The sequence below is a fragment of the Geotrypetes seraphini genome, chromosome 4 (genome assembly GCF_902459505.1).
Source record: "Geotrypetes seraphini chromosome 4, aGeoSer1.1, whole genome shotgun sequence".
NCBI classification, from domain to species: Eukaryota; Metazoa; Chordata; class Amphibia; order Gymnophiona; family Dermophiidae; genus Geotrypetes; species Geotrypetes seraphini.
Genome location: NC_047087.1, coordinates 26,551,338 through 26,576,769, shown reverse-complemented (window position 1 = coordinate 26,576,769; position 25,432 = coordinate 26,551,338). Strand labels below are relative to the sequence as shown.

The window sequence follows — 25,432 nt, the reverse complement described above, 5'->3', positions numbered from 1 at the left end:
CCAATTCACTATGATGACATCTCTATATGCCTAGATTGCACACATGCCGAGTAAGAACATAAGAAATGCCACTGCTGGTTCAGACCAGTGGTCCATCATGCCCAGCAGTCTGCTTACGCAGCGGCCCTTTGGTCAAAGACCAGTGCCCTAACTGAGACTAGCCCTACCTGCATATGTTCTGGTTTAGCAGGAACTTGTCTAACTTCGTCTTGAATCCCTGGAGGGTGTTTTCCCCTACGACAGACTCCGGAAGAGCGTTCCAGTTTTCTACCACTCTCTGGGTGAAGAAGAACTTCCTTACGTTCGTACGGAATCTATCCCCTTTCAACTTTAGAGAGTTCCCTCTTGTTCTCCCTACCTTGGAGAGGTTGAACAACCTGTCTTTATCTACTTTGTCTTGAATCCCTGGAGGGTGTTTTCCCCTACGACAGACTCCGGAAGAGCGTTCCAGTTTTCTACCACTCTCTGGGTGAAGAAGAACTTCCTTACGTTCGTACGGAATCTAACCTCTTTCAACTTTAGAGAGTTCCCTCTTGTCCTCCCTAGCTCGGAGAGGGTGAACAACCTGTCCTTAGCTACTAAGTCTATCCCCTTCAGTACCTTGACTGTTTTGATCATGTCCCCTTTCAATCTCCTCTGTTCAAGGGAGAAGAGGCTCAGTTTCTCTAATCTCTCACTGTACGGCAGCTCCTCTAACCCTTTAACCATCTTAGTCGCTCTTCTCTGGACCCTTTCGAGTAGTACGGTGTCCTTCTTCATGTACGGTGACCAGTGCTGTATGTTGTGCCACCAATACATTAAGAACAAGCTGCTATATCCCTTACTTTTATCTCTAGTAAAATGTGAATGTGCCCCTTAGTCCTAGGCCAGTTTAATGTGATTGTACCCTTATTCGTAAGCCTCAGTCCTATGGCAATATAATGTGACTAGTATTTTAGCCCGTTACATCAGAAGTGGTGATCAGCCTGTTTCCATCTTCACCCCCCCGCCACCCTGCAGCCGACCACATTGACCCTCCCATCCGCCCCTCCCACAGCGAGATGACCTTGGCGTTTCGTTTCCAGCTCCGGGTACGTTTGTCCAACCCGCCGCCGAGCCTGCAGCCGCTGACAGCCGCCGGGGCCCACATCCGCCTCGGGGGATTCGCGCGCATGCGCACTTCTACCTGCAGTGCCCTATAGCTGCACGGAAAACGGGAGCACGCAGGTGGGAGTGCGCATGCGCGCGTAGGGCTTTATTATATTAGATTGTACCCTATGGCAATGCAATGCAAATGTACCACTATTCGTTTGCCTTGAAAACTTTGTGCATGTGTCACCGTAACCCGTTCTGGGCTCCTGGGGAGGATGGGCTAGAAAAAGAACTAAATAAATAAATAGTTTTGGGATCAGCGTGCACTTCCCACATGCTAAAAAAAATAGATTTTATTTTTTGAGAGCTGGGTGGTGTCTGGGGACGGAGAATAGACATGTACTGTACTAATCAGATAGCGCATCTACCTCTCCAAATGCTAACCGATTAGCACGCGGTTAGTGTGTTAGCCTTTTGCTGGCCTTTTGCTGGCCTACATTTTAAGCTTCTCCTCTACTAGGGAGACGCGTAGGGCCGCCTAGGTTCAGCCTAAGGCCTGCCTAAGGCCCTTAGACGAGCTTAGGCATCTTGCGGGTCTCCCTAGGCTCCCGGAGGTGCCTTCAGGCTTGCCTGGGGAGCATTTTTTAAAAAAAAATGTGCATCCCGATTGGCTGATTAGACAGCTGTAGGACGCCTAAAATCGGGATGCACTTTAGAGAATCAGGGCCTACGTGTATAACCCTTGATGGACACTACATTGTTTAATTTTGCTTTTTTATCAAACTTTTCAAACCACCCGCCTTTCCTCCAAAGTATACAGATTGAGATCTTTAAGTCTGTCCCCATATGCCTTATGACAACGTAGCCTTCCTATTAAAATGGTGTGTGGTCTTCGTCATGAGGCATATGGAAGCACATCCATTCTCTGGAATGTAGGCTCCATTGTTCAGCAAGGAGTTTCTAATCAGGGCTCCACTGTTTTATTGTGGAACGTCTTCATTTTAAGCTGACTTTTCACTGGTTTGTTTAGCTGTAAAGGAGACATACTGGTATATGTACAAGCAAAAGGGATTGGGACGTGTATACCACCTACTTCTACAACCACACTCAAAGCGGTTTACATGCAAGTACTTAAAACATTTTCCCTATCTGTCCCGGTGGGCTCCCAATCTATCTAATGTACCTAGGCCACTGGAAGATTAAGTACTTGCCCAGGGTCACAAAGAGCAGTGTGGGGTTCGACCCCACAACCTGAGGTTCTAGCTCTAACCACTATGCCACACAAAGTAATAATAATTTTATTCTTATATACCGCCAAAGCCATAATAGTTTGAGGCGGTTTACAATAAGAAGAGCTGGATAGTCAGCAAAGATAGGCACAATGTAAAGTCATCGAATACATGTAAGCAGAATACAGAGATAAGGCTTAAGAATTCTTAGGTTACAAGTCAGTTAGAGTAAAGAGATAGGGCTTTAAGAGATCTTAGGTTCTCAGTTTAAACATACAACAAGTGAAATATGTGTCAGTTATTCAGAGAGTTCCTGTAACTGTACTGGTCTGTGGCACATTATTTTATCAGGTCCAAATGACCTAAAGATAAGGTACCTGACCTTGTGAGCCTGTATTGGTCTCTTCAGATGCTTTCTTGAAAGCTCACATGCAGCAAAACCTATTTATAACTCATCCATTCATTCAATACAAAATATTATAACCTGCCAAGAGTCTAGTGCCCTGCAGCAGATTTAATTTAATCTGTGTCTAATATTTTGCAAACACCTGGCTACAACCTGATCCAGGCAAAGCAAATAAATCCCCTCCCAGGTTGTCATTCAATTAGCCAAGGTATAACTCATAATAGACATCTTAACTCATTCCCAGTTTACCCTCTTTTGTATTATGTTATTGTCCTATAAACTGCTTTATTGCTTGATTAGGAAAGGTAGTAAAGCGAAGACTACAATAAACATGAACACAGCATTTTATTTCTCCCATGGACAACAATAACATTTACTTAACAAATTAAAACAATGATTAAAGATGGTCGGTTCCCATCCTTGAGGTACGCCCTCACCTGGAATACTGCGTCCAGTACTGGTCGCCGTACATAAAGAAGGACACGGTACTACTCGAAAGGGTCCAGAGAAGAGCGACTAAAATGGTTAAGGGGCTGGAGGAGTTGCCGTACAGCGAGAGATTAGAGAAACTGGGCCTCTTCTCCCTTGAAAAGAGGAGACTGAGAGGGGACATGATCGAAACATTCAAGATAATGAAGGGAATAGACTTAGTAGATAAAGACAGGTTGTTCACTCACTCCAAGGCAGGGAGAACGAGAGGACACTCTCTAAAGTTGAAAGGGAATAGATTCTGTACAAACGTAAGGAAGTTCTTCTTCACCCAGAGAGTGGTAGAAAGCTGGAACGCTCTTCCGGAGTCTGTTATAGGGGAAAACACCCTCCAGGGATTTAAGACAAAGTTAGATAAGTTCCTGTTGAACCGGAACATATGTAGGTAAGGCTGGTCTCACGGCACTGGTCTTTGACCTGGGGGCCACTGTGAGAGCGGACTGCTGGGCACGATGGACCACTGATCTGACCCAGCAGCGGCAAATTCTTATATACATGACCTTATAGCAAAAGCAACCCAACTTAAACAAAACACGAGCCTCCATTGGGAGTCAATGCAATTCACAATAAAATGGAGTCACATGATCATATTTTTTCAGATCGTAGATCATTCTAACCGCTGTATTCTGAATCAGTATGAGTAGAACCATGTCCTTTTTGGGAATTGTTAATTACACAATATTACAATAATCCAAAAGACTCAATAATAAAGTTTGTATCATAAGTTTAAAAGCATTCTTCCCACCTTCTCCACCTCCTTGAAGCCCTCTTGCATCCCTTTACATCCATCCTACTGTTCTCTCTCCACCACCACATCCAGCATTTCTCCCTCTCCTCTCTCTCTTCCCCATGCATTTCTACCTCACTCCTCTCCCACCATCATGTCCAATAATTTTCTCCCCTGTCTATGCCCAACAATTCTCCTATTCCTTCATTTCCCCCATGTGCACCATCTCTCATTCCCTCTCACTCAGACATACATGCTCAACAATTCTCCCTCTCTATTCCCTTCCCCTCCTCAGCATCTTTCCCTCACTCCCTCCATTCTTCCATCCTAAGTTCATGCTCCCCTCCCTCACTCCCTCCGTTCTGTGTCCCGTTCATGCCCCTCCCTCCTTCCTTCCATCTTTTGTCCAAAGTTTGTGCTCTCCCCCTTCATTCTATGTCCCAAAGTGTCCCTCTCCCTCCCTCCCTCCATTCTGTGTTCCAAGTTTGTGCCTCCCTCCCGCGGGTGTTTACCTTCTGGTCAGCTCCCTCTTTCCAGCCGCACTTGTTTCTCTTCACAAAGCTGCAGACAGCATGCAGGAGAGAGAAGGGTATGTTGGGACGTAGGAGGGAGGTAGAGAGGCGCATTGGAACACTGAAGGGAGAAGCTGGACCCCATTTTGAGTCCGACGTAAATTGAGCATTCGTAATACAGGGACTGCCAGTATTGGATAACAGAGTGCTTAACTGTCAGCAACACCCACTGTCTATCCATGCCCCTTCCCTGTCCATACCCCCTTTCCAGATTCACTCACTATCACTGACACACAACACTTTATAGAATGTGGCCCCCTGTATCGGTCTCTTCGGATGCTTTCTTGAGAGCTCACGTGCCGCAAACCCTATTTATAACTTATCCATTCATTCACTGCAAAATATTATAACCTGCCAAGAGTCTAGTGCTCTGCAGCAGATTTAATTTAATCTGTGTCTAATATTTTGCATACACCTGACTATAACCTGATCCTGACTCATGCGCAGATCATCTTCTTTGCTTGTAGATGGTCTGCGCTTGCGCTTGCCTCCGTAGCAACTTTTCTGTTTAAACTGGAACTCTCCTTGCCGCCCTTAGTGCGAGCCCGGTTTTAACCCGCGGGGCTGCACTGCTTTAAACCCGTGAGTTAAAACCCTCTACTGAGCAGCTGCTAACATTTTCTGGGCTCGATCTCATGCTTTCCAGGCTGGCCAGAGTTGGGGATGTTGTGCAGAGAGTGCTGACAACACCTGGATGTGTGGATTTTTGGGAACCAAATGTGTCGCCCCCCCCCCTTTCCCGGCTGCTATTTCTGCTGCTGCTGTCTCCAGCCACACTCATCACCCGGCGATGTTACTCCCTATACACGGGAGCAGGCGGCATCCCACGGGTAGCGGTGTCCACTGTGCTTGGCGGTTGCTATGGGGGAAGTAGATTTCACGGCTGCAGAGCAGAGAGGCAGCAAGCAGGGCGGTATGTGAAGTGATTGCAGGTCTGTAGAACAGTCGGCAAGGACGTGAGCGACTGGTCCTCACCAGTCACTTCTTTTGTGATCGGCCCGCCCAGTCGGAGCTCCTTACTGTTTTTTTGTGAATCGCTGCCTTCACTACTTTTGGATGTCCTTCCCTTCATTTGCTTGCGCGGATCGTAATCTGGATCAGGAGGCAGGTTAGTGAATCGGGTCTGGGTCGCAAAGTGGTCAGGACTTGATCGGTGGGCTTAGTGAATCTAGCCCAAAGAAATTGACAGATTTCTATACCCTGGAGGAGCGCAGAGAAAGGGGTGACATGATTGAGACATTTAAGTACGTCACAGGTCGTGTCGAGGTGGAAAACGATATATTCTTTCCCAAGGGACCCTCGGTCACAAGGGGGCACCCGCTCAAACTCAGAGGGGGGAAATTTAGTGGTGACACCAGGAAGTATTTCTTCACGGAAAGGGTGGTGGATCACTGGAACAGACTTCCGGTGCAGGTGATCAAGGCCACCAGCGTGCTCGATTTTAAGAATAAATGGGACATCCACATGGGATCCCTACGAGGGTCAAGTTAAGGAACTAGGTCACTAGCGCTCAGACTCAATGGGGTGGGCCAATAGAGTGGGCAGACTTGATGGGCTGTGGCCCTTTTCTGCCGTCATCTTTCTAAGTTTCTATGTTTCTAAGACCTGTCTTTAGTGAATCCATGTTGCCTCGGGTCCTTTAATCCACTAGATTCCAGAAACATCATTATTGGCTATTATAAAAGTGTTTCCATTAATTTACGTACCATAGAAGTCAGACTTACTGACCTGTAGTTCACTACTTCTTCCTTACGTCCACTTTTGAATATTACACATATCATTAATTTACTATATAGATAATAAACCAAATGATTAATGTCCATAGTAAAAAAATAATGTAAGCATTTTTAGTACACCTGTTTTAGAGGGCACCTATGTCGCTTGACCTCACTCTACCCTCCAGCTGCTGAAGAAAATTAAAGGAGAGGAAATGCAAAGGCCTTGATTATACTATCACAGAAACCGCATTCAAGGCACAAAGCCAGGGACTGGCTCAAGTAAATGTTTGGCAATTATTAAACAAAGGCAAGCACGTGTCCTTTGCAAAGAAAAGTTAATCCGGTCATTTGAAACCCGACAGAAGGTTCATGGTTGCCCACGCTGTCAGGAATGTTGAGTTTAGTGACTTAAATGTCAGATTTTACATCAGCATACAGAGGGTCAGATGTGCAGTTTTAAGAAGGAGAAGCGCACCTGATGGCAGAAAACAGAGAAGACCCAGTAGAGGAAAGGAAATACCGTATATACTTGAATATAAGTTGATCCGAATATAAGTTGAGACCCCCTTTTTTTCCCCCAAAAAGGAGGAAAAATGGTTGACTCAGATATAAGTTGAGCGGCTTAATATTCAAGTGTCCTGCCCTGTCAGGCTCTGCTCTCAGCCCCCTTCCCTCCATCCCTCCCCTGTCAGACACTGCACCCAGCACCCTTCCTTCCTTCCCCTCCTCTGTACTCTCCCTCCCAGGGAGCCACTTTCCCTTCCAGGAGACTACACGAGAATTTGCGGGAGCCATTAAGGAAGCCGCTCAGCGCCGAGAAGCCGCACCAAATCGCGCTGCTGCTCGTGCCGCTTAGCTGTCGAAACTGGATCCGCGCAGCTGGTTAGCAGTGAGGCAGGATTTCGGAAAGCTTGCTCTTGCCTGCTGCACTTCCACCAGGGATCGGCAGAGGTCTGATAGGACAGGGAGAAGGAGGGGGGGGGCAGAGCCTGGTGGCGGCAACCTAAAAAATTCTGGGAGGAGGCGTTGGCCCGAATATAAACCAGGACCCCTATTTTTGGGCCAATTTTTTGGCCCAAAAATCCCAGTTTATATTCGAGTATATACGGTAAGAACCATATTTCAAATAAATCTTTGGATGTACCTGATTAGGGAAAGTGGCATCAGACATTTTTGAAAAATCTGCAAGATAGATTTTGGATTCAAGGAGTCAGTTCACAGACAAATCTTTTCCCTCCATGCTACATCCCTCAGAAGCAACTAAAATGAATAATGAACCTATAACTGTCTGTAGGATTTTGGGTCAGCATGCTGCCAGTAACTCTGTGACCAGATATGTATAATGAGAAGGCTTAGATGATAATTTGAACTGTAAAAGTAGTCTGGAACAACAGTCTGGAACAACAGTATACAGTATATGAAATCAACTGCCTCCGCAGATTCAATCCCTTGAAGGACTCCTCAATTTTAAGAAAGCAATAAAAACACATTGGATAATATTAATCAGGAAATGACTTTGTCCAAAAAGATTCAAGAAACTTTGATAAAAGATAACACTAATCTTAGGAGAAAATTGGAATCTTTAGAAAATTTGTCACGGTCTAATAATATTAGATTGATTAATTTCCCTAGGAGTGCTGCATTTACTCCTAGAGAAATGGTAAAGAGATATATGTTGGAGGTTTTGGAGATTACAGAGGAGCAATTACCTCCTGTATCTCAAGTCTATTATTTGCCAGGAAAACCACAAAATCAGCAGCAAGAAATTGCTCCTGATTTGAGCTTTCTGATAAATAATTAGTTACACCTGCGACACGGTTATTGATGGTGGCAATGGCACCGGAGAAAAATTGGCTTATGAAAAATTTCTTTAAACATAAGCAGAAGGATTTTTTTAGGTTTAAAAGTACAAATGTACCCAAGATGTGGCCAGGGACTCCCAAAAGTGTAGGAAAGAATTTCTGTTGTTAAAACCTGGGGTTCTAGCCTTAGGGGCGACTTTTTATTTATGTCATCCTTGAAAATGTGTCGTGCATTATTCTTCTCAAAAGTATGTATTCTTTGAACCTTTCCCGTTAACAACTTTCCTGTCGCTATTGCAACTGGAGAAGGAAAATAAAATCTAAATGGCCCTATATTAGAGATTGTAATGAGGTGACTATTTCAACTTGATTTCAGCCAGACCGGCCTTGTATTCTTGATTAATTTTTCTTGGATTCCGTTAAGTTAATTCTTGGCTCTCATAATTGGGGACTAGAGCTTAATTTAAACATTTATTTTTTCTTTATACAATAACCTTGTATGTATTAATCTTATGCTTAACTTGCTTTCTGTACAAGTCTATTTTTGATAGTGTTAATATGAAAATGATAAATAATTTAAAAAATAATAATAAAAAAATCTTGCACTGTAACTATGGCAAATTGTAACCAGTTAACTGTATATTATGTATGTTAACCTTTAACCCTTTCTGAGCTCATTGGAAAGAACAGGATAGAAAACAAAATAAATACATGTATTCTGCATACCTGTAAAGTACTAAAGACTCCATTAAAAGGATGTTTGATCTTAAAGTCATTTTGCTCAATATTCTTCTTCTGTGCCTAACACTTTTGTTGCTTGTGCAGTGAATTTCACCTTTAAAATTTCAAAACATTGCTCATCTCAGTATTAGAATATAATAGTCCCCAAAATGTATCTTAATTCAGTCCTTCCAAGGAGATCATCCATCCAGCATGATATTATGTTTCAAGGCAATCTGCACCGAGGATATAATCTCCTAAAAAATTTCAAACAATGTCAGTATTAAATTTTGTCCTGCTTTTCTCAGTTCTATGAATTGAGTGACTGGTGCGATACTTCGAATAACATCAGTAACATTTTAGTCCCCTCCTCAGTTTACAGATGATTATGTGAGGAAGATCCCAGCCTCTGACTGGCCAAAGATAATTGTAGTGGCAGATGGATCTTGTGGTGAATCGAGTTCGGTCCTGGGAATCAGTTCAGACTACCTCGTTGAATCCTGCAATGCCTACGGAGCAAACGCTGCCTTGGAGAGGCCCGATCAGAGACAGGTAAGAGAAAATAATATCCTACAGGCTAATTTATGACTGCTCACAAGATCTAGCCTGGGATAAATCGTATCGTCTTTTTAAATGTACAAGCCATATTCCTGGCATTTATAATTCTTGACATTTACTAAAAAAAAAAAAAATAGGGAAATTGTTTTAGCTGAGTCTTGGTCCCTCACCTTGAACTTCTCACCTTATAAGTGTCACTAAATATGCACAGTTGGCCATGGACAAGTGATTTAAATGGGGTCTCCAAGCCATTTACACTGTTTTGAATGTCTATGTTTTCTAAAGCTGTTACAGCCCCTGCTGACATATTAGTATTGCATGGGAAAGAGGCAAAAACCACTAGAGAATTAAGGGGATAATTACCCATAATCCCTTCAGTGGGGCACTGCACAAAACAAGAGCAGATGTAAATCCCAAGTTTCCAAGAGCAGGTGTAAATCCAGACATTGATCAAGGTAGAGTTAACCTTAAATGGTTGAAGAGTAAAGGATTATAGATTTAGGGATACCATATTTGTTCATGCAAAAAAGAGGACATCCCCCCCCCCCAGCCCCATCTTATTCCGCCCCAGCCCTACTCCTGTACATTAGTGCTGCTCGATTTAGGAAAAATAATTTTGATTCAATTCAGCCTATTGAATTGGTTTTTCGATTCGATTCTCCTGCCCAATTGGGTGTTTTTTTGTGTTTTTTTTAAACATCCTGGTGGGTTTATTTTATAACCTCTTCACCCTTTTTATAGCCTCTTCATCCCCTTTGCCTTCTCCTAACCACACTGGCACTTTGGTGTGAACAAATAAAAAAGACTTTTCCTCTCTCTGTTCAATCCTAGCTCACATTTGCGGTCTAACACCAGCTCTGGCAGGACACACGTTTCAAATCTGACATATTGTAATCACAAAACAGAAAATAAAATGATTTTTTTCTACCTTTTGTTGTCTGGTCCTTATTCAAATCTTGTTGGTCCCAGGCTCTCATTGTCTTCTGATAACTTGCTTGCCAGGGTCTTCTTTCTCCATGCTAACCATCCATCTTCCATCTCTGTCCTCCCCTTCCGTTTCCCTTCCCTCCCCCAGAGGTCTGGCATCTTTCCTTTTTTTCGTCTCCATCCACAGATCCACCTTTTCTCAACTACCCTTTCATCCAGCATCTGTCCCTCCTTCCCTACCACCCCAGGGCAGTGGCGTACCTAGCATAGGTGACACCCGGGGCCCATCATTTTTTGGCAGCTTCCCCCCACATCTGTACGAAAAAAATGATTTTTAGAAACAAGCCACACGTCACACATGAGTACCTAGGAAAAGGCAGAATCTTACATATTGCAGTGAGCAATACAACAGGGGAGCCGGGCTGTTTCGCTGTTGGATTATTCCGGATCAGTGGTTTGGAGCTTTCTATCCGTCGCTGCTTTCCTCCTCTTAGCCTGAAAAGGGAGCTCTGCTACATGATCTCCTACTCTCTCTTCGATTTGTGCCCTTGATTTTGTGATTTATTCTGGGTGGAGGATCTTGGGCATCTCCTCTTTTTCTCATTCTTTATTGCCTATGGCTGTTATGTTGTTCATATTTCCTATGCTGCTGGTGCTTGTTTTGCATTACTCAGAGCCGCTCCTGTTCTGCATCTGTTTATCCTTTATGTTCCTCTGGTTGATTTTAATAAAAATGATTTGCAAAAAAAAAAAGTCTTGCCCAATCAGCAACACTCATTCCTACCATCAAGATGAAGCCCCCCTCCTATTCCTATACTTCCTCTCCTATGCCTCTCCATCCTCGCAGCCTTACACAACCTATCCCTCAACAATAGCATCAATCCCCCATGGAACTACAAGCAATGAAGACCTAGCCCACCAGAAACTTAAAATCAATCGACGGAACACAGTGGAGAATTTCGGCATATCCTTCCCATACTCTGGAACAAACACCGAGAACAAACGAATCCTAAACCCCTCAACAACCCACCACCTACAAAATGCTCAACAAAACCAAATGAAATCAACATCCCCTGCATATACGTTAATGCTCGATCAGTGGTAAACAAACTTTTCATCCTAAATGACCTAATCACATCCAAAAATCTCTAAATCCAACAATCAAAGTAGCACATTGTTTAACATTTGGCGTTCCTTAACCTCCAAAAATGACTCCATCCTTCCCTCCTCCCCCTCAGCTGACTCTCTAGCACAGTTCTTCAACAATAAGGTCTCCACTTTGAGGCGCTCCTTCCCACCTGCAATCCCCTACAAATCCCTGATTCCAATCGACCCCAACCCACTCCTAACAGACTCCTATCCTATCCCAGCTGACAGATCCTGGTCTTCCTTCAAACTTGTTTCCAAATCCCTGGTCTATAATCTCTGCCTCAAACTGAAATCCTGTAACTGCACCTTGGATCCTTTCCCCTCCTACCTTTACGAGAACACTCCCCTCCAGGTCATCTCATCTCTTACCATTCTCATAAACTCCACCCTCCATTCGGGTCTTTTCTCCCCAGAAATAGGCCATATCTCCTTAACCCCACTACTGAAAAAACCTGAGCTAGACCCCGCTCTACCATCCAGCTACCGTCCAATAGCTAACATTCCCCTTCTTACCAAGATGCTAGAGTCCATCATATCCACTCAACTCTCCTCCTACCTTGAGAAATTCACCATTCTTCAACCCTACCAATACGGCTTCCGTCCCAATTTCAGCACCGAATCCTTTCTGACCTCCTTAATCTCAAAAGTTCAATATCTCCATTCTCGCAACAAATTTGCCGCCTTCTCCAATTCGACCTCTCTGCAGCTTTTGATGTCATACATCATGATATTCTAATTTACCAACTCACCGAAATAGGCATCAACTCCACAGTCCTTGACTGGTTCTCAAAGTTCTTACGCTCCCGCTCCTACATAGTCAACATGAAGGGCACCTCCTCCTCCCCCTGGAACCCGATCTGTGGAGTCCCGCAAGGCTCACCCCTCTCTCCTATTCTTTTCAACATTTATATGTCCTCCCTTAAACTCCTCCACCTCTCCCCCCCTCAAAACACTCTACACTTACGCAGATGACATCTTTATCCTCCTCGAGACCGACCGAACCCTCACAAACCTCTCGGCGAACATAACCTCATGCATATCGAACCTTCAATCCTGGGCTCACACTGTGCAGATGAAACTGAACGAATCTAAAACAAAACTTCTCTGGCTCGGCCCAAAACTGGACCAACTGCCCACCTCCATCTCACTGTCCTCGGGCCCCACTTTACATTTGGAATATTCAAGTAAAGTTCTGGGAGTCATCATTGACTCTACACTTTCCCTCAACGATCACCTCAACTAATAAAAAAAATGTTTCTTCAGCCTCCACATGCTACAGAAAGTGAGATCCTGCTTCCATCAAAAACACTTTGCCGTCCTAGTACAATCCACCATCCTTTCCAGACTGGATTACTGCAACTCTATCTACCTAAGCCTAACAAAGAAAAACCTTCAAAGACTCCAGCGGATTCAGAATACCGCTGCCAAGCTTATCTTCGCAAAAAACAAATTCGACCATGTCTCACCGCTTTTGTCCAAGCTCCACTGGCTGCCGATAATCTCCACTGTCCACTTCAAATGTGCCTGCCTCACTTTCAAGATCCTACACGGCATCCTCCGTCCCCTCATCCCTCTCGCTTGGAACTCCTCCAACCCTAATTCCACCAGATCCACCCAAAAAATGAAACTTTCCTTTCCCTCGCTAAAAGGCGTTTCCCTTGTAGGAAACCTCGGCTCCTCCCTCCCTTTCAGAATCACTGAGCTCTGGAACAACCTTACCTCCCTTCTCAGGATTCAGAGCTCTCTCCAACTCTTCCGTAAACATCTGAAAACCTGGTTATTCTCAAAAATGTAACTCCTCCTCCCTCTAATTCTTTTCTCCTCTTTTTGCCCCCACTGGAGTTCCTTTCTACCCTAACTCTTGTTAACCGTGTCGAGCTTTACGAATGTAGAGATGATGTGGTATACAAACCTAAGGTTTATATTAGATTAGATTAGATTAGATTGTAAAACTAAACAAGCCAGACTAGTATAGATCAATCCAACACCGTCAATCCTAACAGAAAACCATGTCTTTCAAACACACAGAACACAGAAAACACCTTCGCCTAGTATGGAATATGTCATCACAAACAAACCCCTCTCCCTTTTACAAAACTGTAGTGTGGATTTTAGCCACGGTGGTAACAGCTCTGATGCTCATAGAATTCTGAGCATCAGAGCTGCTACTACCACGGCTGGTGCTACAAAATGCTCCACAGTTTTGTAAAAGGGGGGATAAAATAGAAATACATAGAAAAAGGTAAAATTGAACCAGCAAGAAGCTGGACTCTGCATAAAATGCAACACCACAGAAACAGTGACACATGTCTCCTAAAACAATAAATAAATAGAAAATTTGTTCTACCTTTGTCTTCTCTGGTTTCTGCTTTCTTCATCTTCTTGTTACTGTCTTCCTTCCATCCACAGTCTGCCAGTTCTCTGCCTCTCTCTATATGGCATCTCCTCTCCTTCTATGCCCCTTCCAGAAACTGTATGCCTCCCCCTTCCATCTCTCCTTTCACCCCCATTGGTCTGGCATCTCTCTCCTCTCCTTCCCTCTCCCACACCTCTCTTCTGCAATCCCTTTCTTCCATCATTTTCCTTTTCAATTAATTTCTGCATCCATCTAGATTACGTTCTTACTACCCTCTCATCAATTTCCTTTTTTACTGTCTACCTACAGCTCGCCACCTCTTTCCCTCACCTCCTCCAGTATTTCCCTAACTCAATCCTTCTCCCCTATCATCTGTCCTCTTCTCTCTCCCCACTTCCATTATCTGCCCCTTCTCCTTACTTCCATCATCTGCCCACTTCTCTCAATCTCTCCATCCACCACAGACCCATCTTTCTTCCTTCCTCACCTTTCCGATTTTGGCATAAAGATCTGCTATCCCCCCTCCCCCCGCGATGACACTTAAGATTGGCAACAGTCTTCCTTTTACCCCTAGCATCAACAGAACTTCAGATCAGCAACGCAATGCTCAGTCAAAAGTGGAAACAGGAAGCTGAGTCAGAGGGAAGCTTTTGACGTGAGCACTAGAGAATGACACAGGGAAAAAATCTGTCACCGTCACTGCACCGTCCCCTTCACCGCCCCGTCATCGTCATCCCATTCACCGCCCCGTCACCATCCCCGCAGCATCCATACAAGCCTCAGTACTGCAATATTTAGCTTATTCCATCCTTATAAATCAAAGTTCTGGCTGCTGAACTGGAGAAAGAGATGTTCAGCTGGCAGGGCTTTGTTTATAAATTTTTATCAACACAACTAATATACGACTTTATCCTGAAGCAAAAAAAAAAAAAAGAAATATAATTTTTTTTCTATCTTTGTTGCCTGGTTTCTGCTTTCCTCATGTTCTCATTCAATTCCTTCCATCCACTGTCTCTCTTCTCTCTGCGTCTTCCATTTGCTCTGTTACTGTGCCTCTCCCTTTCTCCCCCCTTCCAAATTGGTCTGGCACTCATCTTCTTCCCTCCGCTCCCCCCATAGTCTAGCATCTCTGTCTTCTTCCCTGTCAGCGTCTTCTCCCCACTCTCTCTTCCCCATTTAACTTCAGCGTCTTCTCCCCACTCTCTCTTCCCCATTTCCCTTCAGCATCTTCTCCCCCTCTGTCTTCCCCATGTGCTTTCAGCGTCCTTCTCCCCCCTCTGTCTTCCCCATGTGCTTTCAGCATCCTTCTCCCCCCTCTGTTTTATCCATTTCCCTTAAGCATCTTTTCCTCTCCACTCCACTTTTCCTCCCTTTCTCCTTCCCAGTCCCTTACCTTTGTGGCGCTTCCCCCACCCCCACCCCTGCCCACCCACACGACCGACCGACAACAGGCCTGGTCCGACAAACCTCCCTGCCCTATGGCTGAGAGTCTAAATTACCTTTTTACAGCAGCCAAGCGTTGTTGTTGCAGATGGCTACCGTAAAGGTCGTCTCTGATGCAACTTCCGGTTGCGTCAGAGATGACCTTTATGGCAGCCACACACAGCTTCAGCCCCCCCCCGCCCCACCCTTGGTATGCCACTGCCTCAGGGTCCACCATCTCTCCCTTTCTTTTCCCAACTATCCTCCTATCCAGTATCTCTATCCCCCCTCCACACCATCCCTTGTGTCCAACTTCTCTCCCTTTCTATTCCTTCCCTTCCTAAATCCCATTGCCCATCATCTTTCTCCCTCTCCTCTATTTTTAGATCCATTATTTCTTCCCCCCAGTCCGGCATATGCTTATCTCTTTGAACCCCCCTTCCCTCCCTCCGAGTACTTCTACACAATGGCTCATTCCCCTGAAGGTCTGACCCCCTGAAGGTCTGTCTCCCCCCTGAAGACCTGCCTGACCCCCTCGAAGGCCTGCCTGTCTTTCCTGAAGGCTGTATGCTTCCTCTCCTCCAGACCTCATTCCCTCCCCCAACATTTTCTTCCTCTCTCCCTGCCCTTTCTTTCTCCCTGCCTCCCTTTCTTTTTTACTCTCTTCATGCCCCCTTTCTTTTCTCTGTTTCCCTTCTTTCCTCCTGTCTCCCTGACTGCTCCCTTTCTTTCTTTCTCCCTGCCCTTCCCCAAGCCATTACCGCCACCATCGGGGAACAGACCCCCAAGTCACCGCCATTGGTTAACAGGCCCCAAAGCCACCGCCGCTCCCAAGCTCCTCTTCCCTGCGTCGGGCCAACCAGCATTCCTCTCCCCGACATCAATTCTGCCATCGGAGAGGAAGTTCCGCCCAGCTAGGCAGTGATTGGCTGGCCCAAACTTCCTCTCCGACGGCAGAATTCACGTTGGGGAGAGGAAAGCTGATCGGCCTGGTAGAATTTTCCGGACCTGGCCGGCTGTGCACCCCCCTTAAGGCTGCACCCGGGGGGGACCTCCCCCCCTTGGTACACCACTGCCCTCCCCTCTAATGTCATTTCTGGTCCTGTGACTAGGACGTGACATCAGAAGGAGAGCTGATGCCAGCTCTCGCAGCGAGTTAAGTCTTTTTATGATTTTAGAAAGCAATTGAAAACTCATCTGTTTCGTATTTAACTAACCTGATCCTTTGTATAGTATTTTTAAAGTTTATGTTAACCGCATCAAACTTTTTGGTTATGCAGTATAGAAATGAATTATTAGGTTAGTGTCAGGGAAGTTAAACAAGAACAGAGGAAGGGAAGAGCTCGCGGCAAGGAGAGGGAGAATGCCACCACCACGGGTGCCTCCCACCCTCGCCATGCCACTGGGGTCATGATTACCTTCCCTGCTTCTGCTGATTACGCCTCTCTCCATGAAGTCTAGCATCCTTGGACTGTAGCCACTGTTTCCTCACCTTGAGATCCTTAGACCATATTACCCTATACCCCAAGGTCCCTCTCCTATGCATGCACATCAGTCTCTCTCTTCCTATCTGATAGAGCAGGAGTAGGGAACTCCGGTCCTTGAGAGCCGTATTCCAGTCGGGTTTTCAGGATTTCCCCAATGAATATGCATGAGATCTATTTGCATGCACTGCTTTCAAAGCATATTCATTGGGGAAATCCTGAAAACCCGACTGGAATACGGCTCTCGAGGACCAGAGTTCCCTATCCCTGTGATAGAGCAACTTTGGGTCTCTGCACCCAGAATGTATCACTCTGTATTTGTTTGCATTAAAGTTGACTTGCCAAGCTTTGGCTCACACTGCTAAATTTTTGTAAAGTGGTAAGAGCAGTACGTATGATATGAGTATGTGCAGTCAGTGGCATAGTGAGGGGGAGAGGCGCCCCTGCCCCTCCTTCACACATACCCCCCTCATTACGCCACTGTGCACAGTCAATAGCCCCTATCATGTTTGGAAGAAATCCCTTTTGAGGTGCTACCATTGTGATATAATTTCTAACTTACCTTCATATGACTTGAAGGTGGGGGTTACCCCCACTTTGCCTATTTCAGCCACCTTGCTTTGAAAGGGCCCAGGGATACGAGAATGCAACGGTTTAGGAGCCTAACAACCAAACGGTTAGTGTCTTGAGCTGTGATCCTGGGGAATTGAGTTTGATTTCAGCTGCAGCTTCTTGCGACCCTGGGCAAGTCACTTAACTTTCCATTGTTCCAGGTGCAAAACCCCCACCTTAGATTGTGAGCCCACAAGGGGCAGAGAAAATACCTGCATATAATTTGTATAATACTATAGAAATGATTATTAGTAGTAATGACCCAGCTGTAAATGTGCTTTCAGAAAGAACTGAAAACGACATTTTGATTTATCTAAAAATCATGAGTGCAGAGACAGTGTATGCTGGGGAGTGGGGAGGTTCGTGTGCCACAAATTGACTTACTCACTGCTGGGGCTGTTTTCTTTTTAATATTCAAATGGTTTGGAAATAGAACAATCAGATCTTCTGTTTCTCATATTAGATCATTACAAAGAATGGTGTGTGCTAGGGGAAATCTGCTCTACGCACAGGGGCTTCCAGCTCTGCACATTCTGTAATCCCTGCTCACTCCTTAGGGATTTTATACTAATCCTGTCATGCCAATTTTCCAAACAAGAATATGTCTCGGTAACTTAGGCTCAATGGCGTATCAAGGGGGGGGAGGCAGAGGGGGTGGTCCGCCCCGGGTGCAGCCTTAGGAGGGGTGCAGAGCTGGCCAGGTCCGGAAAATTCTAACGGGCCAATCAGCCTGCCTCTCCCCGACGTCAATTCTGCAGTCGGAGAGGAAGTTCAGGCCAGCCAATCGCTGCCTAGCTGGGCGGAACTTCCTCTCCGACGGCAGAATTGACGTCGGGGAGAGGAATGCTGGTCGGCCCGACACAGGGAAGGAAAGCTTAGGGTGAGAGTGGCTTTGGGGCATGTTACCAGATGGCGGTGACTTGGGGGGCTGTTCCCTGATGGCGGCAGCAATGGCTTGGGGGAGGGCAGGGAAAAAGAAAGGGGGCAGGCAGGGAGACAGAAGGAAAGAAGAGAAACAGAGAAAAAGAAAGGGAGGCAGGGAGAAAGAAAGGGCAGGGAGAAAGGAAGAAAAAGTTGGGGGAGGGAATGAGGTCTGGAGGAGAGGAAGCATACAGGCTGAAAGCAGGGAAGAAAGATTGGATGCACAGTCAGAAGAAGAAAGTGCAACCAGAGACTCATGAGATCACCAGACAACAAAGGTAGGAAAAATGATTTTATTTTAAATTTAGTGATCAAAATGTGTCTGAATTTATATCTGCTGTCTATATTTTGCACTATGGCCCCCCTTTTATTAAACCACAATAGCGGTTTTTAGTGCAGGGAGCCTATGAGCATCGAGAGCAGCCCTGGGCATTCAGCGCAGCTCCCTGTGCTAAAAACTGCTATTGTGCTTTAGTAAAAAGGGAGGGGGGTATTTGTCTATTTTTGTATGGTTGTTACTGAGGTGACAGTGCATAGAGTCATCTGCCTTGACCTATTTGAAAAAACCCCAGAATAGGAATGATAATTAACATTTTCTCAGCGTACAGTGTGCTTTGTGTTTTTACAACATTTTTATTGTTGATAGATCATTTTGACTTGGTCATTTTAAAAGTAGCTCGCAAGCCCAAAAAGTGTGGGCACCCCTGAGCTAGAGCTTTGAAGCTGCGTGTTTCTGCCTTAAAGGTCATCTCTGATGCAACCAGAAGTTGCATCAGAGACGACCTTTACGCCGGCCACAGGGCAGGGAGGTTTGTCGGACCGGGCCTGTTGTCTGGGCCGGAAGGGGGAGGGAAGAAAGCGCCATGAAGGTAAGGGGCAGGGAGGGAGAAAGGGAGAAAAGGTGGGGTGGAGAGGTAAACAGGGTAAAACAGAGGGGGGAGAAGGACGCTGAAAGCACATGGGGAAGAAAGAGGGGGGAGAAGGATGCTGAAAGCACATAGGGAAGACAGAGTGGGAAGAAGATGCTTAATGGAAATGGGGAACAGAGAATGGGGAGAAGATGCTGAAAGGAAACGAGGAACAGAGAGTGGGGAGAAGATTTTGCAGGAAAATGGGGAAGAGACAGTGGGGAGAAAACGCTGAAGGGAAATGGGGAAGAGAGAGTGGGGAGAAGATGCTGGCAGGGAAGAAGACAGAGATTCCAGACTATGGGAGGAGCTGAGGGAAGAAGATGGGTGCCAGACCAATTTGGAAGGAGGGAGAAAGGGAGAGACACAGTAACAGAGCAAATGGAAGATGCAGAGAGAAGAGAGACAGTGGATGGAAGGAAGAGAGTAACAAGAAGATGATGAAAGCAGAAACCAGAGAAGACAAAGGTAGAACAAAAATTTTCTATTTATTTATTGCTTTAGGAGACATGTGTCACTGTTTCTGTGCTGTTGCATTGTATGCAGAGTCCAGCTTCTTGCTGGTTCAATTTAACCTTTGTCTATGTATTTCTATTTTATCCCCCCTTTTACAAAACTGTGGAGCATTTTGTAGCACCAGCCGTGGTGGTAGCAGCTCTGATGCTCAGAATTCTATGAGCATCAGAGCTGTTACCACCGTGGCTAAAATCCACACTACAGTTTTGTAAAAGGGGAAGGGGTTAGTTTGCGATGACATATTCCATACTAGGCGAAGGTGTTTTCTGTGTTCTGTGTGTTCGAAAGACATGGTTTTCTGTTAGGATTGATGGTGTAGGATTGATCTGTACTAGTCCGGCTTGTTTAGTTTTACAATGGGTGTATTGATGTTGTACTGCTCACTGCAGTATGTAAGATGCTACCTTTTCCTAGGTACTCATGAGTGACATGTGGCTTGTTACTAAAAATCATGTTTTTTGTACAGATGGGGGGAGGTACCAAAAAATGATGGGCCCGGGTGTCTCATATGCTAGGTACGCCACTGCTTAGGCTGGATTTTTATTTCATGGAATTTGGAGTCATGTGTAATGCTTAGCAAGGCAGGATGTGTTTCTGCTGAACTCACAGGCCCTAACCCTCATCAGACCCCCATCTAAACATTAAAACAACAATTCCTATTATAAACAAGTAAACTTCAATAAAGATGATTGAACTTAAAAAAAACCAACAACAATTCTGCGAATTTAATGTCAGCGTAGTGTATGGACAACTTTGTCCTGTGATCCCCGGATATGAGCAGAAAATCTGCACGTAAAGACAAAGACAAGGCCCGGAAGCCGGATCCAAAAATGGCCATTGTGACATCATTGATGAGGTTGGATCTTATTGGTGGAATGAGGCATTATGATGTCACAATACCAGCTCTGGTCGAATCTCGAGCAGCTGCTTGCTGAAACAACACGTCGAGCGGGTGAGCTGGAAGCTCGTGTGGAAGCCTTTGAGGATGTGGCGAGCTCGGCATCAACGGAATTAACTATCTTGCGGGAGCAACTTCGCTTGCATGCTGACAAACCTGAAGACCTAGCAGTGCTTATACATAAGTTTGATTTGTATACTTCCATTGTATGCAAATAGATGTCATGCATATTCATAGTGGAAATCTTGAAAATCTGACTTGAGTTGTGACCTTCAAGAACAATGGTTGCCCACTCCTGAATTAGAGTAATTGTCTTTCAGATGTCTTTGCCCTGTTGCTGTTTGTTGGAATTAATTCTGTAATAACGAACGGCTGTCAAATTTGCATTCTGACAACATTTGATTTTCTTCTAATGTCTGTATGATACGTTTGTTGTAAATAATATATGGAATGTTCCAAAGCTTCTTGTAATTTGATGCTGCCATGTGTCTGGGACTACATGTGATGAACTGGGAGTAACATCATAGTAAAACACAGTGACAGATGGCAAATAAAGACCAGCATAGTCCATGTAGTCTGCCCTACAAGGAGGTTAGAGCCATATCTGCTGTTATAAAGAGCATGCAGGTGATCCCCTCCATGCCTTCGTTGAGGATTAGGATTACCAGATTTATTCTTTTAAAATAAGAGGACACCTGGCTCCGCCCTCTTCTGCCCCATTCTGCCTCTAGCTCCGCCTCATTATACCTCCAACCCCACCTCCAGCTGAACCTCATGTCTCCTGCCAAGAGGCCTGGAGGGTCTGCGCATGCGCAGACATTAACACAATGACATCACATGTATGTGCACATGAGTATGACATCATCATGTCGATATCTGTAAATGTGCAGAGGGCCTCCAGATGTGGCCCCGAGCTCGGGAACTTCCAAAACCCAGACAAACTGCCGGGTTTTTGGAAATCCCTCCGGGCACCTGGATAGAACTCTAAAAAGAGGACGTGTCCAAGTTTTCACAGACGTCTGGTAACCCCATTTAGGATTATACCTGCAGCTTCATGCAGGTGACTTCCCTCTGTGTCTTTTTTTATTTTTCTTTAATCCCATCCTTTTGCTAGATAGGAATCTTCCGTGTTTATCCCACACCTTTTAAATTCTGTCACTGCCAATAACATTTGATATCGGAGTGGATTAACCCCTCCCCCACCCCCACAACATGGGTTATCACACACTTCAGCCCCCTATAAACCTCACCCAGGATACAACTGCAAAAGAAACATAAGCAGAGTCAAGAAAGGAGAAAGCCAAGCAAAATAGAAGTTCTTCCAATTCAACTCTTCTCTTAGACATTCAAATGTCACCAGGTTCAAACTTGCAAGTTACATTTAGAATGTTGGCTGGATTTAACAGAGATTATTAAAATAAATGTTACCCAGTGAAGATATGACCTAATTCTGTTTATTTGAGAACAGAAGGGGCATGTACCAGTGGGGAAAGAGCATGCAGCTGGAATAATTATTGTTCATACTCGGTGTTCCAGGACAGTATGTTACAGAAAAAGTCCAAGCAGGGTGTCATACAACTGAGAATTTGATGTGTTTATAGAATGCACAAGAAAATTAAGTTGAGCAAGGCCTGAGAGGTGAACCATGAACATCAGAAACAGCTTTTTGGTTCCACTTGAAATGGCTGGAGAAAAGGGTCAAGAAACCTCCCCCCCCCCCCCACCCCACCAGTTTATAGAATGGCTTGACATTTTTTTTTATGGGTTACCAAAAATAGAGCACTGACCTGAGGTTTTATTACTAATAGACTTCAGATTTTATACAAGGGAGTCATAAAAGTCACTTTCTGGAAAAATAAATCTCTTAAGTTTTATAGTTTTGTTTGAGTTAACACAGTGTTAGGAATTTTTTCTTTCTTTCTTCCTACTTTTTACTTTGGATAGAGACAGATTTTTCTGGTCCATTCTGGATGCCCAAAGCTTCATGTAATTTCAGGGTTCTTCCAAAAAGAGTGTTCATGTCACATTTAAAGGTTACTACGGTGCTAATCAGTTAACTGGTGAATTATTGTGTGGTTAGCTGAGGTCAACCGATTGTGGTTTCAAATTCAGCCTTGTTTTGGTTTTAGCCAAAAATGCAAGTGTGGTTTTCTCTGACACTGAAACTATGTGGTATCCTTGAAACTGGTGCAGCCCCTTCTCCCTCCCTCTTCCCCAAATCAAAGCAATCCCCTTCCCAGACCCCCCCTCTACATTCATAGGCCTTACCTTAAAAGCGGTGGTACCGCCAGGGCAGGAGCAATCCCCACTCGCTCCTGCCAACTCCACTGTCAAAACAGCTGCTGCTGCTTCAAGTGGAAGTCTCATGAGACTGCTGCCAGAGGTTTCAGCAGCCATTTCGAAATTGGAGCCAGCACGGGTAGGCACAGTTTCCTATCCGTTCCGGCTCCAGTCTCAAAATGGTTGCTGTGACCTCTGGAGGCAGTTTCAAAGACATCGGCAGCAATTTTGACAACAGAGCCAGCAGGGGCAGGAATGAGTGGGGATTGTTCCTGGCCCAACTGGACCACCAGTGCTTCTAAGGAAGGTCCCATCAGGGTGCTGTTTTTATTCAGGGGGAACAAGGAGCTACTGTGGGGATTGAACCCAGTTCCTCAGGTTACATAGTAAAATAGTAAATGATGGCAGGTAAAGACCCGCACGGTCTCTTCAGTCTGCCCAGCAGTCACATTCATTAGCAAAGCATTACTGAACCAACAGTATTATGAAAACAAGAGAAATGACCCAATGATATTAACAGACAAATCCAAGAAGAAACAAAAAACAATGTGGAGAAATGATGTTCCCGAGATGGACTTATTAATATTAAAATAATATTAAAACTTGGCAACCCACACAAAAACCTCTAGGATGCAGTCCGCTGAAAAGCTTTGGATCCTGGACCCAACACGGTCCGTGTTTCGGCAGAATGTCTTCTTCAGGGTCTCTATGAAGGGCTATGGTAAAGATACGTGGATAAAAATGGCAGTCAGAAATAAACTGTTCCGTAAAAGCTGTGTGCAGGACATAGGCTCAAATAGCGTCCTAGAGATTTTTATGTGGTTTGCCAAGTTTTAATATTATTTTAATATTTATGAAGTCCATCTCAGGAACATCATTTCTCCACATTGTTTTTTGCTTCTACCAACAGTATTACACTTCTCCCTCCATATTTGTGGTTTCAGCAATTGCGGTTTCAATTATTCACGGTTTTCAGCTTGCTGGCTCCTCCCCCCAAATGATATCAGCTTGTATAGAGACGCCAATTCCAAGCATTTATGGAGAAAATCGCCGATTCCCAGCACTTTCTTCACCGTGTTTTGCCTCTCCTTCAGGAACAGGCCAGGTCTCCCACCAGGTTATTCGTGGTTTCACCATATTCACGATGGTTTTTTGATAGAAAACAGCGAATAACGTATGAAAAAGTTATTCACGGTTTTTCTGTATTCACGGGTCTGTTAATCCCCAATCACAGCGAATACGGAGGGAAAAGTGTGTAACATTTCACTCGCTTAATTTCCACTATATGCTGTCCTCCCCTCCCCCCACTGATGTGCATACAATTTGAATATGGTATAAAATACACATACTTGCCCAGACCATTAAAACGTCTGCCCTACACTGGCCTCACGTCCCAGCTACTGGAGCTACTGTTAAAAAGTGCTCCAGCCCAACCTGATGTGTCTTGCCATATGCAGGACACAAACCGTAGAAGTCCATCCATCGTTGTCCTTACATTCCCACTCTTCCAGTCTACAATTCTACTTGGGCGAAATGTTTATGTTTATTAGAAATTTGATATACCGTTCCCGCATTTTCATGACCTAAGCGGTTTACAATGTAACAATTAAAACCAGAAAGGAACGCCATAGAACGTAATCAAATAGGAAAGGAATAGAAAATGTTTCTATTGGTGTTTAAAGAGTCTTTACGAAAGGGAAAATATTTTCACTGTTTTGCTTTGAAGGCTGGAGGTGCTCAACAGGCTTGCAGAAGTGGCTGGGTCGCCGAAAACCAGTTTTGCACTGGCACTTGTCCCACTGAAATTACTGGGAAATTTTCATTACTGGAAACAGGCCCACTGAAATTAATGGAGCCAGGCGTGCACTCGAGCAAAAATGTGGAACAAGCATTGAACACATCTGCCGCACTGTTTCATCTCTGGCTTCGTGATCTTATATAACATAATTAAAGTCCACTGTCAAAATGTGATATTCCCTGTGGCAGTGAGTCTGTCTTCTAGTCTGGTAGCGCTATAGCAATAATTAATAGTAGTAGTGGTAGAAAGAAAAAAGTACCTTCCTCAACCATGCCAGGTCAATGGCACAGATGGTAGGAGGAGCTCGTGGTGGTGGTGGTGCCCCCTCCCTCTTCTCCAACCCCCACGCCATGCGCTTACCTTCTCTTCCTCCCTGTACCTCTTTAACTCTTCACCGGCACAAACAGCATCTCCAGCCTGGCAGCATCTAAATGAAAATGGCACTTCAACATAGAAGTGGCAATTTCACTACCACCCAGTGGTGTACTAAGGGGAGTGTGATGGGGGAGCAGTCCACCCCAGCTGCCGTCTTGTTGAGGGCACCGACACCCCTCCTCCTTTCTGCCCCAGTGCTCTTTCCCACTCCTCCCCCCCCCCCCCGCTGTGTGTGTGCCTTCACTCCCCCCACTACACTGTACCTCTATCTCTTCGCTGGCCCTAATTTTTGTATGTCAAATTATGATTATGTTTGTATTTTGTAAACTGATTATGATTAAGCGGGTTAGAATTTTTTTTTTTATTTAAATAAACCAAACCAGAGAAAATATTTCTTTGCTCAACATACAATTGAGCTCTGAAATTTGTTGCCAGAGAATGTGGTGAAAGAAGTTAGCTTAGCAGGGTTTAAAATTTTTTTGATAACTTCCTAA

At 44.9% G+C, this 25,432-nt stretch overlaps 1 protein-coding gene across 1 annotated transcript in view; it reads left to right on the top strand.

Annotated features, from left to right (window-relative positions):
* Positions 1–25,432, top strand: part of LOC117359538 — an 87,583-nt gene that overhangs the window by 23,431 nt on the left and 38,720 nt on the right. The window contains exon 2 of the mRNA XM_033942496.1: positions 9,110–9,286. Within this exon, the coding sequence (XP_033798387.1) occupies positions 9,110–9,286 (177 nt within the window). The remainder of the gene's footprint in view (positions 1–9,109; positions 9,287–25,432) is intronic.